Source organism: Microcaecilia unicolor, chromosome 1 (genome assembly GCF_901765095.1).
Source record: "Microcaecilia unicolor chromosome 1, aMicUni1.1, whole genome shotgun sequence".
NCBI classification, from domain to species: Eukaryota; Metazoa; Chordata; class Amphibia; order Gymnophiona; family Siphonopidae; genus Microcaecilia; species Microcaecilia unicolor.
The window spans coordinates 686,880,966-686,897,207 of NC_044031.1; the positions used below are offsets into that span (position 1 = coordinate 686,880,966).

General features: G+C 46.4%; 1 protein-coding gene across 2 annotated transcripts in view; it reads left to right on the forward strand.

Moving 5' to 3' along the window:
• Positions 1-16,242, forward strand: part of DAPK2 (death associated protein kinase 2) — a 250,690-nt gene that overhangs the window by 157,877 nt on the left and 76,571 nt on the right. For both annotated transcript variants that reach the window (XM_030188175.1, XM_030188164.1), the window contains exons 4-6: positions 3,493-3,631; positions 12,510-12,639; positions 15,849-15,897. In XM_030188175.1, coding sequence (XP_030044035.1) covers positions 3,493-3,631; positions 12,510-12,639; positions 15,849-15,897 — 318 coding nt within the window. The remainder of the gene's footprint in view (positions 1-3,492; positions 3,632-12,509; positions 12,640-15,848; positions 15,898-16,242) is intronic.

Genomic DNA, 16,242 nt, shown 5'->3' on the forward strand with positions numbered 1-16,242 from the left:
AAAATTCATGCTCCCTTTGTACATGGTTCAATTACATGATGGGGGAGGGGAATTTATACTAGATGGGGGTTGTGTGTTGGGAATTTTATTTAATTTCATTACAGTTTTAATTATTTTTAAGATGTTGCTAATCACTTTAACTTCTATGATAGAGGCAATAAAAAAATCAAAATAAATACATTTTTCCAGCATCTGTATATGTATTTTAGAAAAGGCTTCATGTTCAGCAGTGCCCTTTGTAAAATAGGGTCCTTTTACTAAGCCGTGGTAAAAAGTGGCCTGCGGTCATGTGGGCACATGTTGTGGGCGCGCACTGGGCCATTTTTAACTGCGGCTGGGAAAAAGGGCTGTTTTTAATGGGCTGGGAAATGGGCGAGCGCTGAAATTAAAACTAGCATGCACCTATTTACAGCCTGAGCCCTTACCGCCACTCATTGACCTAGTGGTAAGGGCTCGTGAGCTATCCACACAGTAACCATGCAGTGCATGCCAACTGCTGATTACCGCCAGGAACGCCCCCTGCGGTAGAAAATAGAAAATTATTTTCTACTACGGGATTCATCGTGTGCCAAACTCAGAATTACTGCCAGGTGCACATGCTAGCCTGGTGGTAGTGCTGATTTGGCGCCTACTATCTGCGCATTAGCCCTCCCGCGTCTCAGTAAAAGGGCCTCATGGTGAAGAAAATGGGCAAATTGGGGCTTTACATTTAGAAGTTCATTTATTTTTTAAACATCGAGCCCTATACATAGAGGTGCTGATTTTTGGCAGCTGTACATATAAAGGATCTTTTACTAAAGTGCAGTAAGGTTTTGTACAGGGCACACTCTTACCGCACGGTACCGGGCAAGTAGCCACTGTATATAATTTCAGTACAACCCACTCAATCCTTGCCCTCCTCTACATTTTAGGTGCAGTGATCAGCATTTCTGTTCCTGTTCCTGGCATTAAACCCAGAAATTCAATGCTGAGCCATGTCCAGGCACCAGCATTGAATATCCAGGTTTCTGGAACCAGCTAACTCATAGCTGGTTAAGCACGATATTCAGCACTTAACCAGCTATGGGTTACCACATAAAGACAGGGCTGACTTTTATTTGGTCCTATTTATGTGGTTAAACCTGGCCGGTTAAGTTCTGAATAATGGCGCTTAACTGGCTAAGTACTGACTCCGTCCCCGGAACACTCCAAAAATAGCAGGTTTTCAATTCAGCACTAACTGATTATTTTCTATAGGACGAACAGGTTAAATGCCACTGAAAATGACCAGTTAGCCTCGAACATCAATTTAACCAGCCAGAAGCCGTTTTCATCAGATTACATTGCTTTAAATATCGACCCCCCCCCCCCCTAGTTCGTTTATAAAATACAGTCTTAGCATGTGGTCTCCAGGCACCTGATTGGAAGCACCCAGTCATAGAATTGCCCTCTCTGTGTTCCCACGGACATAGTTTAGGTGAAGCAGGGACCAAGTTGCAATGTGCTAGTGCATTTTATAAAATACTAGTAAAAAATGCCCATTTCTGTGAGAAATGAAACGGTTTTGCTGTCCAGTGACCATCCTCTCCCCCGGCCCCCCCTGCAGCGACCCATGGCCAGCGACCCTGCTCTCCCCCTACCCCCTCCAGCCACCCTGCTCTCCCCCTGCCCCCCCCTGCGGCCACCCATGTCGTGCGACCGTCCTCTCCTCCTGCCCCCTTGCAGCCACCCATGTCCTGCAACCCTCCTGTCCCCCTGCCCCCTTGCAGGCACCTATGTGTAGCAGCGAGGCTCCTCTCCCCCTGCCCCGTTGCAGCCACCTATGTGCAGCAGCGACCTTCATCTCCCCCTGCCCCCCCTGCAGTCACCCATGCCAGCGACCCTGCTCTCGCCCTGCCCCCCCAGCAGACACCCATGTCTAGTGACCCTGCTGTCTCACCTGCCCCTCCATCCACTACTGTTGTTTTTTAGGAAATGTTCGTGGCAGACAGGAAAGATCCACATTCCTGCCTGGCCACGGCTGGCGCTGGCGCTCCGTGATGCCGGTTGTCTTTTGAAAATGGCCGCCGAGGGGCAGGGGGAGATCGCAATTCGTCGAGTGTCATTGCTCCACCCTCGATGTGATCACATTGTAACGTGAGGGTGGGGCAGACACTCATGGGGAAACCGGATATCTAGACCACTTCAAACTTCCAGCTGAGGCTTCATTAGAACGCTGGAGGTGCCTTTTATATATAGAGATGTGTGTGCACACCTGTGTTCATCTTCAGAGCAGGTGTAAATTTGTGCACTAGTGGGACAGGCTTTGAATGCCTATTCTATAAAGGTACATAGGTGTCCATGTTTCCTTTTCCCAGCTTTGACATAGGCACCCTGTTACTAAATGAGCTCAAATTAGCAGAGTTTTTATTTTTAAAAATGTGTATATATTGCAACACCACCCCTGCTTCATCCAAACTACACAGCATATCACATGAAAGTAGAGTGTGCCCCATGTTGCACATGTATGCCCAATGCAATTTAGAACATAAGAACAGCCATACTGGGTCAGACCAATGGTCCATCTAGCACTGTATCCTGCTTTCAGCAGTGACCAATCCAGGTCACAAGTAGCTGGCAGAAACCCAATTAGTAGCAGCATTCCATGCTACCAATCCTGGGGCAAGCAGTGGCTTTCCCCATGTCCATCTCAATAACAGACTATTGACTTTTCCTCCAGGAACTTGTCCAAACCTGTTTTAAACCCAGGTACGCTAACCGCCATTACCACATCCTCCAGCAATGAGTTCCAGAGCTTAACTATTCTTTGAATGAAAAAATATTTTCTCCTATCTGTTTCAAAAGTATTTCCATGCAAGTTCATTGCACTTTTTGAAAGTTCCGCACCACTCAGGATTTTGTAGACCTCAATCATATCCCCCCTCAGCCATCTCTTTTCTAAGCTGAAGAACCCTAACCTCTTTAGCCTTTCCTCATATAAGAGGAATTCCATCCCCTTAATCATTTTGGCTGCCCTTCTTTGAACCTTTTCTAATTCTTCTATATCTTTGTTGAGATATGGCAACCAGAACTGAACACAGTGTTCAAGGTAAGGTCGCATCATGTACAATGCAGAGTCATTATAATATTTTTGGTTTCATTTTGCATCTCTCTCCTAATAATTCCTAGCATCCTGTTTGCTTTTTTGGTCACCGCCGTGTACTAGGCAGAAGATTTCAGCATGTTGTCTACAATTTAATGAGAATTGTTTTCCACATGTAAAACCCGCTTTACCCACAGAAAACGCTTTACAAAAGTACCCCTGCAGAGTGGTGTTTACTATTCTGAAAGCAATAGGAGAGAGGCCTACATGTCCTTTACCTGCTCAGGTAAAAAGGCCCATGGTACTAGCAGCCCCTCAACCAACATTTTACACTTAAGGTTATTCTTTCTAATTTTTTCAAACTGCAATTCCTGTTTTCCCACAATTAAAAGGTAGTTTGCTAAAGGAAGGGTTCCCTGTATGTTTTCCAGTGTATCCGGAGGTGAGCTCTTTGACTTCCTGGCACAGAAAGAGTCCTTGAGTGAGGAGGAAGCAACTCGATTCATCAAGCAGATTTTAGATGGTGTGAACTACCTCCATGCAAAGAATATAGCTCATTTCGACTTAAAGGTAGGAACTGCTGATTTGATAGAAATGCATTTAAGAGCTTCCACTTGTGGTGTCTTCATTTCCCAAATAAAAGTCAAACGTTCCACAGAAGTTAGGAGCTACAATAAAGTAACATACAGTCAACACATGTATGTGATCTGAATAATTATTGGGAGATTAACCCTGGGAGAAACCCCAAGGTGTTTCTTTATTATCTGTGTTGTACTTTGCAATGGATATGAAATTGTGTGGCAGTTCAAGTCTTTGACTCAAGAATGACAGAGGCATTGGTTAGTCTACACTCTTTGCTGCTAAGGCCCTTGAGGAAAATTACTTTGAATTAAGCTGGAGCTCCAGGAAATTCTTTCCAAACTGACTGATGATGATAGATAGATAGGAAAGGAAAACATTAAGGCCCAGATGATCAAAAGCCCTGCGCTGTTCCAAACAACGCCCTAAAAATAGCGCCGGGACAGCGCAGGGCTTTTCTGCATCGATGATCAAAGATAATGCATGCAAATCTAAGCAGCGCTATTATCTTTGATTATCATGTTGAAGTGCGGGAGAATTGCGCCCGAGCATGCGCTCAGCACAATCCTCCCGCACTTCTTTGACAGGTCTGGGCTGTCAAAAGCCCAAAACTGTCAAAGTGGCCTGCCGATCCCCCAACAAAGAGGCCGCCGCCGCTGCCGGCCAAACCGACTCCCACCCAGCGATGGGGTGGGGCTGGAGTTCCGGTGGACCTCCGGTCCCCCCGACGACCCCCCCCCATGTTCACGGAGGGCTGGAGATACGGTGGTTCTCCAGCCCCCCCCCCCCCACGAACCCCCAGAGGACTTGGTTGCCAGCTTTAGAGAAACGCTGCCCTACCATCCCATCTGCGATGGGGGGTGGGGGCTGGAGGATCGGTGGGTCTCCAGCCCCCCAAACCCCCAGAAATCGTTGTGATCCATCGACGGGGGGGTGGGGCCTAGAGGTCCACCGGACCTTCAGCCCACCCCAACTCCCCCCCCCCTGGCGTTCTCCACAAATCCCTGGTGGTCCGTGGTGACACGTAACCCCACCCTCCTCCCTCCCTCCCGGTCCCCCTACCTTTGTTGGAGGAGGGACGCAGCCTGCATGCCTCCCTCCTCTTCCTTTCGACGCCGCTTCAAAATGGCAGCGCCCAGCCCTGCCCATTGCATCCTGGGATGCGCTGGGCGGGGTTACATACCATATAAGGGAGCGATTCCCTTACATGGTATGTAGCCCCGCCCAGCGCATCCCAGGATGCAATGGGCGGGGCTGTGCGCCGCCATTTTGAAGCGGCGTCGAAAGGAAGAGGAGGGAGGCATGCAGGCTGCGTCCCTCCTCCAACAAAAGGTAGGGGGGCCGGGAGGGAGGGAGGAGGTTGGGTTTACATGTCACCACGGACCACCAGAGATTTGTTGAGAACACGGGGGGGGGAGGAGTTGGGGTGGGCCTCCAGCCCCACCCCCCTCGTCGGTAGATTACAGCCCTTGGCCGGAGGCGGCCACAAGGATTTCTTGGGGTTTGGGGGGCTGGAGGCCCACCGAACCTCCAGCCCCCCCCCCCCAGCGCTGGTGGGAGGGTGGGACAATGCTTGGCTGGAGGCAGCCACAAAGATTTGGGGGGGGGGTTTGGGGGAGGGTCGGATCGTCAGGGGGGGGGACCGGAGGTCCACCGGACCTCCAGTCCCGTATGCTGTTGCCTTGGGGGGGAACGGGGGCCTGCCAGCATGCAACTGCATGCTGGACAGGGCTCACCATTCCTCCCCAATGATCCGCAAAATCTAACACCAGCTCGGAGCTGGCGTTGATTTTGCTGCAGCCAGCGACCCAATCTTTGGCGTGCTGGTCGCTGATCATTGGGGATGAATGCGTTAAGCGCCAATTAGCATGCATTTGCAAGCTAATTGCGCTAGAAGCCCTGTTTAGCATGCATTTGCATGCTACTTGCGCTGAGAGCCCTCAAGTGCGCTGTTTCAGGCGCTCGAGCTCTGATCATGGGTTGGCTGCAAACTCTGGCACTAGTATGGCGTTAACAGCCTCTAGCGCTAGAGTTTGCTTTTGATCATGAGGGCCTAAGAGCCCTATTTAAATGGAGTGTAGAGATTGGAATTGAGGTGTCCAGAGGCAGTAACAAAAGTCAAGGATTCCTGACCAGGACACACCTCATCCTGTCCCAGGCTCTTCAGAGAGAAGGGATGGCATTTGGGTTTAGCTTATGCCTTTTGTAGTTGTAGCCCAAGGCAAGTTACATTTAGGTACCAGTGGCGTAACTATGGGGGCCTGTGCCTCTGGTTTGACTGGCGGGGGTCCCCAACCCCTGCCAGATGAAGCATTTTTTCCCACTGCTGGTCTCCTGCGCTCCCCCATTTCCTGCCCTGCTCTCTCTTCCCCTCACATCTGGCACACTCGTTTTAGTGAAACTGAGCATGTACACATGATCAATTTCATTAAAACAAGCATGCTGGACATGAGGGGAAGAGAGAGCAGGGCAGGAGCACTGGAAAATGCCTTCAGCTGGCGGGGGTTGGGGACCTCTGACAGCCAAGGCATGTGTGGCGGCAGCGCTGATTCAGCTGTGGGGGTTGGGGACCCCTACCAGCCAAGGTATGTGCAGCAGCGGCAGTGAGCAGCAGGACGATGGTGGGTGGGGACGGCAAGGTGGCGGTGGGAGGGGGGCGCAGGGAGGCAGACCAAAATGTGCCCCCTCACTTTGGGCTCTGGCCCCCTCCCACCCCGAGGTCTGGCTACGCCCCTGTTAGGTACAGTGTTTTTTTTCCTGTTCCTAGAGGGTTTATAATTAAAGTTTGTACCCAAGGCAACATTGACTTGCCCAAGATCACAAGGAGTGGGATTTGAACTAGGCTTCCCTGACCATGGTTTGCCATACAAAGGTAGGACTGTGTTTTATGCAGTCCTATTTATGTGGTTACCCTGGCCAGTTAAGTGCTGAATATTGGCAACTAATAGGCCAAGTGCTGACTCCTCCCCTGGAACGCCCCCAAAATAGCTGTTTTTCTCTTAAGTGCTAAACAACAAGAGAGTTAACAAACAGCAACTTTTTCCTTTTTCACCTTTGTTGTCTGAGCATTTTATTTTTCTTATTGGGTTATCCCAGTCTATTCCACTTTCCTTGTTCCAGCCTTTTCCTATATTATTTTCCAGATTTGCTCCATTTCTTCTGTCTACTCTGTCTTCTTCCCTTTTTCTCTGTATCTGTCTGGTACTGCTCTTTCTTTTTTCATGCTTCTTTTTTCAATTTTCTCTTTTCTGCTTCTATATCCAAGCATATGTAGTTTTACCCTCATTCTCCCTTTCTCTCACCCTTTAGTTCGTAGTCTCCTTTTCACCTCTCATCTACCTACTGACTTTTCCCATCTCTCTCTCGTCCCCTTTCCAGCAATTCCATTCCCCCCTCCCCTGTCTCTCTTCTTCTCTTGTCTCCTATATCCCCTTTCACGCACCATCTAGTCCCCCATTTCCATCCTCTGTATTTACCCTGTCAGCCCTCATCTAACCTCCGTTGCCTCTCATCTCCTTATCAGCCCCAAATCTGTCCCTGTCTCTCCTTCCTTCTCTCGCCTGCAGGCCATTCTTCTGTCTTTTACCCTCTACTCCATCTTCTATTGCCGCTCTTTTACCATATTTTTAATCCCATTTCCACCCTCACTCGGCCCCTTCAAAAATCCATCCCCTTTCTCTCTCATACCCCCTCCGCAGTATCCCCATCATTTCTCGAGGTCTCTCATCCTTTCTCCAGTCCTCCAAATCATGTACACCATATCTCAGCCTCTTCATGTACTTCATCTCATTTCTCTTACCCCTATTTCACACCCTTAGTCATACTCCCAACCCATCTAACACACCCACATTCATACTAAATCCTCCAAATATCCATCAGTCTCACTATCCCCTATAACTTCCCACTCAGTCTTTCCCATCCAGAATTTCCTGCTCGTCTCCCCAACTCTTTCATACTCAGCCATCAAGCCCCAATTCTTCTGAGTCCAATTCTTCTTCTACTCTGTTCCCCCTCCCCCTCCAAACCCTACATCCTCTCTGCTCCTCTGCCCCAAATCCCACCCATCATCTCTGTTCTCCCCCAATACCATCTATCCTCATCTCTGTTCCCCTACACCCCCTTCCCGAGTCCCATCCAGCTTCTGTTTTCTTCCCCCTCCCCCCGAGTCCTGATCAGCTTCTGCTTTCTTAACCTTACCCCACCCCCAAGTCCAATCCAGCTTCTGGTCTGTTCTTCTCCACCCCCCCCCCCCCCCAAGTCCCATCCAGCTACTTCTCTCGTCCCCTACCCCATCCCTTCCAGCTTTTGTTCTGTTCCCGTTCCCTCAAGTTCCATCCATCTGTTCCTCTTCCCCATACCCAGTCCCTTCTAGCTTCTACTATGTTCCCCTCACCCCCAAGCCCCATCCCATCCAGCTTCCATTCTGTTCCTTCTCTCACCCTCTGATTCCCATTCAGCTTTTACTCGGTTCCCCTATCCCCTTCCCCCACAGTCTTCAAATGCCATCCTTGGCCAGTTGGCACAGCACCTGCTGCAGCTCTGATGCTGGCAAAGCAGCAGCTCCTTCTTACAAGGGCCATGGTGTGCTGTATGATTCAGTCCTGCTTCCTTTGAACCACATGGGTCTGTGTGTTCAGAGTCTTGTGCAATTCAAACAACTACACGATTAAAACAGATGATGTTCGAACCTAATATGCATTTTACAAAAAGCTCCATGTTCAGCAAAGCCTTTTGTAACATAACTGGGGGATTAGGAACTTCCTGACTTGGACACCCCAATTCCTGCCTATATGTCCTATGCAAAATGGAGCTTTATTAACCATCTAGGGTAGATTAATAAATTGCAGTTTATGGCTTGAGCTGTTGCCTCAGGGATCCTTTTACTAAGCAGTGATAAAAAGTGGCATGCAGTAGTGCGAGCACGTCTTTTGGGTGTGCGCTAGGCCATTTTTTACAGCATCTAGGAAAAAGGACCTTTTTCAAGTGGCCAGAAAATGGACACCCGCTAAAATTGAAACCAGCGCATGTCCATTTTCGGACTGAGACCTTACCACTACCCATAGACCTAGCGGTATAGTCTCATACTACCCACGCAATAAGCATGCAGCGCACGAGAACTGCATGCTTACCGCCGGGTAAATGGCCTGTGGTAGAAAATATTTTCTACTGTGGGATTTGGCATGCGGCAAATTCAGAATTACCACCCAGCTCACGAGCTAGCCATGCGGTAATGCCGATTTGGTGCACGCTGTATGTGCATAGGCCCTCCTACGCCTTTGTAAAAGCCCCCCTCAGTTTTTTTCTTTTCTTTTCCCTCTCAGTCTGTTTCTTCAGGGTTATTTCTGTTGCTGAACATTGATAATTTAAGCAAGAGAATATTTTTTAAACTAAGACAGCTTAGGGCAATCAGAACATCATTCTTTTTGGCTTAATTTAGAGCATTGGTACAGGCTATTATTTTGCCGCAATTGGATTATTGTAGCTCTTTATATGCAGGTATTAATCAAGCCCTTCAGAAGAGGATACGATTCTTGCAGAATTGGGCAGCTAGATTAATTGTTTGCTGCAGGAAGTTTGAGCATGTTACACCATTAGTGAGGGATTTACATTGGTTGCCAGTTAGAGCTAAAATTGTTTTTAAGATAATCTGCTTGATTTATAAGATTTATTATGGTTGTTGTCCAGAAGACCATCCTGCTTATAATCGAACGAGAAAAACGCCCAAGTTCCGACCTAAATCGGGAGATGGGCGTTTTTCTCACAAAAACAAATAAAGCGGTATAATCGAAAGCCGAACTTTGGACGCTTTCAACTGCACTCCGTCGCGGATGCGGACAAAGTTGACGGGGGCGTGTCGGAGGCGTGGTGAAGGCGGAACTGGGGCGTGGTTATCACCCGAACAGAGATGGGCGCCTTTCGCCGATAATGGATGCGTTTGTAGCTAGAATTTAGGGCACTTTTCCTGGACCCTGTTTTTTCACGAATAAGGCCCCCAAAAGTGCCCTAAATGACCAGATGACCCCCAGAGGGAGTCGGGGATGACCTCCCCTGACTCCCCCAGTGGTCACTAACCCCCTCCCACCACAAAAAAATGATGTTTCACAACTTTTTACTTTCACCCTCAAATGTCATACCCTCCTCCCAAGCAGCAGTATGCAGGTCCCTGGAGCAGTTGTTAGGGGGTGCAGTGGACGTCAGGCAGGTGGACCCAGGCCCATCCCCCCCTACCTGTTACAATTGTGCTGCTTAATGCTTAGTCGTCCAACCCCCCCAAACCCACTGTACCCACATGTAGGTGCCCCCCTTCACCTCTTAGGGCTATAGTAATGGTGTAGACTTGTGGGCAGTGGGTTTTGAGGGGGATTTGGGGGGCTCAACACCCAAGGGAAGGGTGCTATGCACCTGGGAGCTCTTTGACCTTTTTTTTTGTTTTTGTAAAAGTGCCCCCTAGGGTGCCCGGTTGGTGTCCTGGCATGTGAGGGGGACCAGTGCACTATGAATCCTGGCCCCTCCCACGAACAAATGCCTTGGAGTTATTCGTTTTTGAGCTGGGCGATTTCATTTTCCATTATCGGTGAAAAGCAAAAACGCCCAGCTCACACCTTGGCGAATAAAACATGGGCGTCTATTTGTTTTGGAACATACGGTTCACTCCGCCCCTTCACGGACCCGTTCTCGGAGATAAACGCCCATGGAGATAGGCGTTTCTGTTCGATTATGCCCCTCCATGTACTTTTAGTGTCTTATCCATCATCTCATTGGTCTTCTAGGTATAACTATTCTTTGAATTTAAATCTTCCATCGTTTAATAAGATCCGATACAAACGTTTTTATGATAGTTGTTTTAGTTGTTTTGTAGGTCAGGTTATGGAATTCGCTTCCAACCCAAGTTTTTGCTATTGCAGATGATTTTCAGTTTAGAAAAGCACTGAAAACTTTTTTATTTGATAAATATTTTTGATGTGTGAAATTTTAAATTGAATTGTACTTTTATTGTAACCCGCTATGGGGCTCATTTTCAAAAGAGAAAAGCATCCAAAAAGTGGCATAAATCTGCATTTGAACATTTTTCTCACAATCAGTATTTCCAGAAACAATTTTTAGACATTTTTCTATGAAGTCCATCAGATGTGCATTCAAATCACAAGGGGGATAACAGAGGTATGTTAAGGGCGGGATCTGGGCGTTCCTAAAACTTGGATGTTTTTCTGCCATAATGGAACAAAACAAAAGCATCCAGGGCTATAAGTTGGACGTTTTGGTCTAGACCTATTTTATTAATAAATAAGCCACAAAAAAGTGCTCTAATTGACCAGTTGACCACTGGAGTGAATCAGGGATGACCTCCCCTTACTCCCCCAGTGGTCACTAACCCCCTCCCACCTTCAAAAGATGTGATTAAAAACGTTACTTACCAACCTCTATGCCAGCCTCAGATGTTATACTTGGGTCCATTAGAGCAGGTCCCTGGAATAGTCTAGTGGTGCGTGCAGTGCACTGTAGAAAGGTGGACCTAGACCCATACCCCCCCCCCCCCACCTGCTACACTTGTGGTGGAAACTGTGAACCCTCCAAAACTCACCAGACATCCACTGTACCCATATATAGGTGCCTGGGTACCCCCTTCACCCATACGGGCTATTTTAGTGGTGTACATTTAGGGGATAATGGGATTTGGGTGGGTTTTGGGGAGGGTCAGCAGACAAGATAAGGGAGCAACAGTGAGATGTGCACCTGGGAGCATTTATTTGAGGTCTACTGCAGGCCCCCTAGGGTGCCCCATTGCTCTCCTGCGGTGTCTGTGTGGCCAGCTACTAAGAATACCAGATCCTCCTATATCCCAATGGCTTGATTTTGTGTGTTTTTCACTTGGAAGTTTTTGTTTGTTTGTTTGTTTGTTTAAAAATGGACCAAAAATGCCCCTCCATGACTCCTATTGGGAAATTTGTAGGATATAAGAGCTGGGAATGGAATAGATGTCATGTCATTAAGGAGGGCTAATACTGTTTTTGTCCCTATTGTATCTGTAGTAGTACTCTTTTGGTGAGGGGAAGGGGGAATTAGACCTAAATGTGTATAAATCTACCTTTGGATATCAAGACTGACTCTGTCTGTATGACCTGGACCTCTATCTTGGAGCAGCATTCACTGGTAACTGAAAATATTTTCAGCTGCTAAGTACTCTTGTCTGTAACTAGACAGTCCTAAAGACACTTAAGACTTTCCAGAGAAGCAGATAGTTCAATGATTGTAAATGCCTTCACTTTGTACATTTAATTGCAGCCTGCCTCTCTTTCCTCTCATCTGCTAACCAAGATCAGTCATGGCTGTGCAGTAACAAGGTGTTCTAGTTGCATGAGCTCCACTCCATACTCAGGAGAGAAAGGAGGTCGTTAACCAAAATAGAAATTGTCCCTCTTAGATGTTATTCATTCCTATTTTCTAATAATGTAAACTGATCCCTCCTTATTACAGACCTATCAGGGTTTTGCAAATATTTTATAGACATTTTGTTATAGCAGAACTTGACTGATGCAGCAAATAAACAGAGAAAAAAAATAGCTTTATGAAATCCCATTCCCTCAAACTTTGGGAGGGGGAGGGGATGCAGGCTGTGGTTTTGCCTTAAACACAACTTGTTTTACAGCTGAAAGGTGCACTTCGGTAAGATGACGCACCCAAGAATTCATCATAGCTAGAAAACAAGTTTAGTCCATGAATTGTGGCTTTTAATTGCTTTCCATTTGTCAAAATAATGAGCTTGGCCTTCATGGAATGTTATGGAACATGAGTTTTCATGATCCTGCTGTTGATAGCCATTCGTTTCTCCTGCTGAAACAATGTTCTATTTGGTATCTTAATGTTTTAGCCAGAGAATATCATGCTGTTGGACAAGAATATCTCAATACCACACATCAAGTTGATTGATTTTGGACTGGCCCATAAAATAGAAGATGGAGTGGAATTTAAAAATATTTTTGGTACACCAGAGTTTGTAGGTAAGTGCTTGTGTGTTTTGTTATTAAGGTACCTGAATTTAAGATGTTTGCAGTACGACAGCTTGGGTTCAGGGTATCCAGAACCTTTTAGTTTTAGTCCACAGACACCATGAACTGTCATTGGCTAACCCCTACCTAACAGCATGAATTCAAGTTACCTGTCTCTTTGGATTCTTTGGATTTCAGGAGTTCAGGCCCTAGATATCGAAATAAAAAGGGAAAAGATGCAAGAATTCAGGTGGCTTCCTCAGATTTGAAGCATCCTTGATGAAACAGCCCTCACCTGCTTTGCTCACATTCAAAGCATGGAACATTAGAGCAGGGCTGATTCAATGAGCATACCCAGCAGTGAAATGCATTGTGCCAGCACTTTAAATATTTCTGGCAAGCTTTTCTTGTCACAGAGATTTACCAGGGCACCCTGCGAATGAAACCTCAAATGACTTGAGTGAAATAGAACCACGCTGCCATGGCAACTGCTTGTGGGTTAGTGTCTGAGATATAGAAAATGTTTCCTGTAATCACTGAGCAGACAGTAGAAAGTGTTCACCATTAGAATGATCAAACAGTTTGAGACTGACACAAAAGGTCTCAATAGAGACATTGGCTTTCTCACCCATTATCAGAGGTCAGGCCGTTGAATTTCAAATTATTACTTTCTCATCACCCCTATCTATCCTTCCACCCTCTCTCACTGATCACCTACAACTTGGTGGTTGATCCTTAATTCCTTATACCCTGTATTCACTGATTAACAGAAGGTAAGTGGAGGAGTAGCCTATGCAGTGGCTTTGATCCTGGCGATCTGGGTTCAATTCCCACTGCAGCTCCTTGTGACCTTGGGCAAGTCACTTAACCCTCCATTGCCCCAGGTACCAAAACTTAGATTTGTGAGCCCTCTAGGGACAGAGAAAGTACCTGCATATAATGGGTACAGTGCTGCGTACGTCTAGCAGCGCTATAGAAATGATTAGTAGTAGTAAAAGAAAGCACTTGATAAATGATACCCATTGTCTGTCATCAGTGGCATCTGGATTGTGGCCTCTATAGGCCATCTCGGCATTACAGACTAGATTCGGTAAATGGCACCCACATTTGTGTACTGAAAAATATCCGTTCAGAGTGCTATTCTATAAACAGTGCGCCAAATTGTGCGCTGTTTATAGAAGAGCATTTAGAGCCGAGTCCACAGCAAATTTTGAGCGTGAGGATTTATACCAGCTTAAACCTGGAGTAAATCCTGGTACAAAATAAGTACCTGAATATATGTAAACCGCGTTGAATGTAGTTGCAAAAACCTCAGAAAGGCAGTATATCAAGTCCCATTTCCCTTTCCCTTACATAATGTAGGTGTGGACCCCTGGTATTGATTAATACTGTGGGCATCTTTAGTGAACCCCCCTGACCCGCTCATGCCCCTTCCATGGCCACACCCCCTTTTGAGTTGCATGCTAAAAGATTTGCATGCAGATCTTTATAGAATACTGCATGTGCAAATCCAAATTGTTGTCAATTAACATCAATAATTGATTGTCAGCACCCAAATATTTGCACTAATTGGCTCATTAGCCAATTTAGTTGCATGCACATCTCAGAATAGTGAACAATTTTGCATATGTAAATATGTGAATAGTGCTGGGACAGAGCATGGGCCCGACAGGGCAGTCCTGGAACTTATCCCGATAGTGGTAATATTCTGTCTTCTACCCAGATAACTTAGGACATATAACAGGCTGTCCTAAGGTATCCAGAGAAGTTATCAGGGTAGCAGCCAGAATATTGCCACTTTCCAGATAGGTTCTGATGCTAACCACCTCATCTGAATAGTGGCACTGAGTAGCTGGATATTTTTAAATATGTTTACAAATAAACATGCTGATTGCAGCAGCTGAATATTGACCCAAATATATTTGTAATTGATCATTGCATTATTTTGCTGTTACCTTAAAATTGCACAGTACTGTTTTTGGAATCCCACCCATCATTTCCTCCTGCTTCTTTTGTGCTTTAGCTGTTCTGGAACCAGAGCTGAGATCTGGCTCCATGAACTTTCATTCACAAGTTCCTATAGATTTTCTCCCCCCCCCCCCCCCCCCCCCCCCCATTTTTCACTCTTCTCACTTATTTTTGTCCAGTCACTGTAGTGATAGTTCTGTCAGGGACCATGCATCAGAGCTCTGCTTGTAATTCTAGACCCTAAATCCAGTCACTAGGTGTCGCCATTGCATGATGACTAGGACTCCTCTCCACAGCACCTGTGAGTGCTGCCTCTGCAGCATACCCATCCCTGGCCAAAAATACCAAGACTAGGGGGCACGCAATGAAGCTATAAAGTAGTAAATTTAAAACGAATCAGAGAAAATATTTTTTCACTCAACGTGTAATTAAACTCTGGAATTTGTTGCCAGAGAATGTGGTAAAAGCAGTTAGCTTAGCGGGGTTTTAAAAAGGTTTGGCTAGCTTCTTTAAAGAAAAGTCCATAAGCCATTAGTAAAATGGACTTGGGGAAAATCCACTGCTTATTTCTGGGATACGCAGCATAAAATGTATTGTACTGTTTTGGGATCTTGCCAGGTACTTGTGATTTGGATTGGCCTCTGTTGGAAACAGGATACTGGGCTTGATGGACCCTCAGTATGTCCCAGTATGGCAACACTTATGTACTTATGGAAGCAAAAGTTCAAAGCCAGAAACTGAACCCAGGTCCCATTATGTGACACCAGCCAGAGAGTGAGCTGAAGTATGTAGAACTTTAGCCTGAGTGCAACACTCTAGTTCTTTTTTTCCTTGATTCAAAATATACCTTCTTAAATGCCTGAGCCACAGTCTACCTAACCTTTAAATAAACCTTATCTTCAAACCGTGCAGCACTTATTTCAGTAAAATTGCATAGTCTTCCTTCCCCCCTTCCCCAAGAACACCTCCCAGAAAAAGGGTGGGATAGAGTCAAGGGACAGTGGCATATTGATGCCGAAATGTTACAGATCTGTAGTCTGCTCTGTATCTGAATCAGTCATGTCTATAAAACAACACCTGGCAGGATGTTAATGAGGTCAGAGTTGGAAGGCTTTCAAACATGCTTCTGGTCTTTTGAGGAGAAGAACTTGATGCAGGCCAATTTAAAATCTCCAGCCATACAGAGGACTCAGATGGGTGATTACATCAGTTTTATGTTCAGATGCTGATGACTGATTAATTCCTCCCTACAGCTCCAGAAATAGTGAACTATGAGCCACTCGGCCTAGCTGCAGATATGTGGTAAGTGGTTTTCCAAGTTATTGTGTCTTCCCTTTCCTATACTGAGAGTTCCTTCCTTCAAACTGTTAAGTGACAAGTACTCCATATATGAGGCTGACCTTAACTTGCTGGCCCTGATCAACTGGCCCTGATTGCCTGCATCTAATGTGCCTGTGAATGGAACTTTACATGTGCTGATTTTTTTTTAATCTGCTCTTAGTGTAGCCTGGATCCATTGGGGGTGGTGTTTTGGGTGGCCAACCCCAATGGGAACACAAAAGCAGTTGGGTTCTGATATGGGATTACCATATTTGCTTCCCCCAAAAAGAGGACACATGCTCCGCCCTACCACACACATGCCCCACC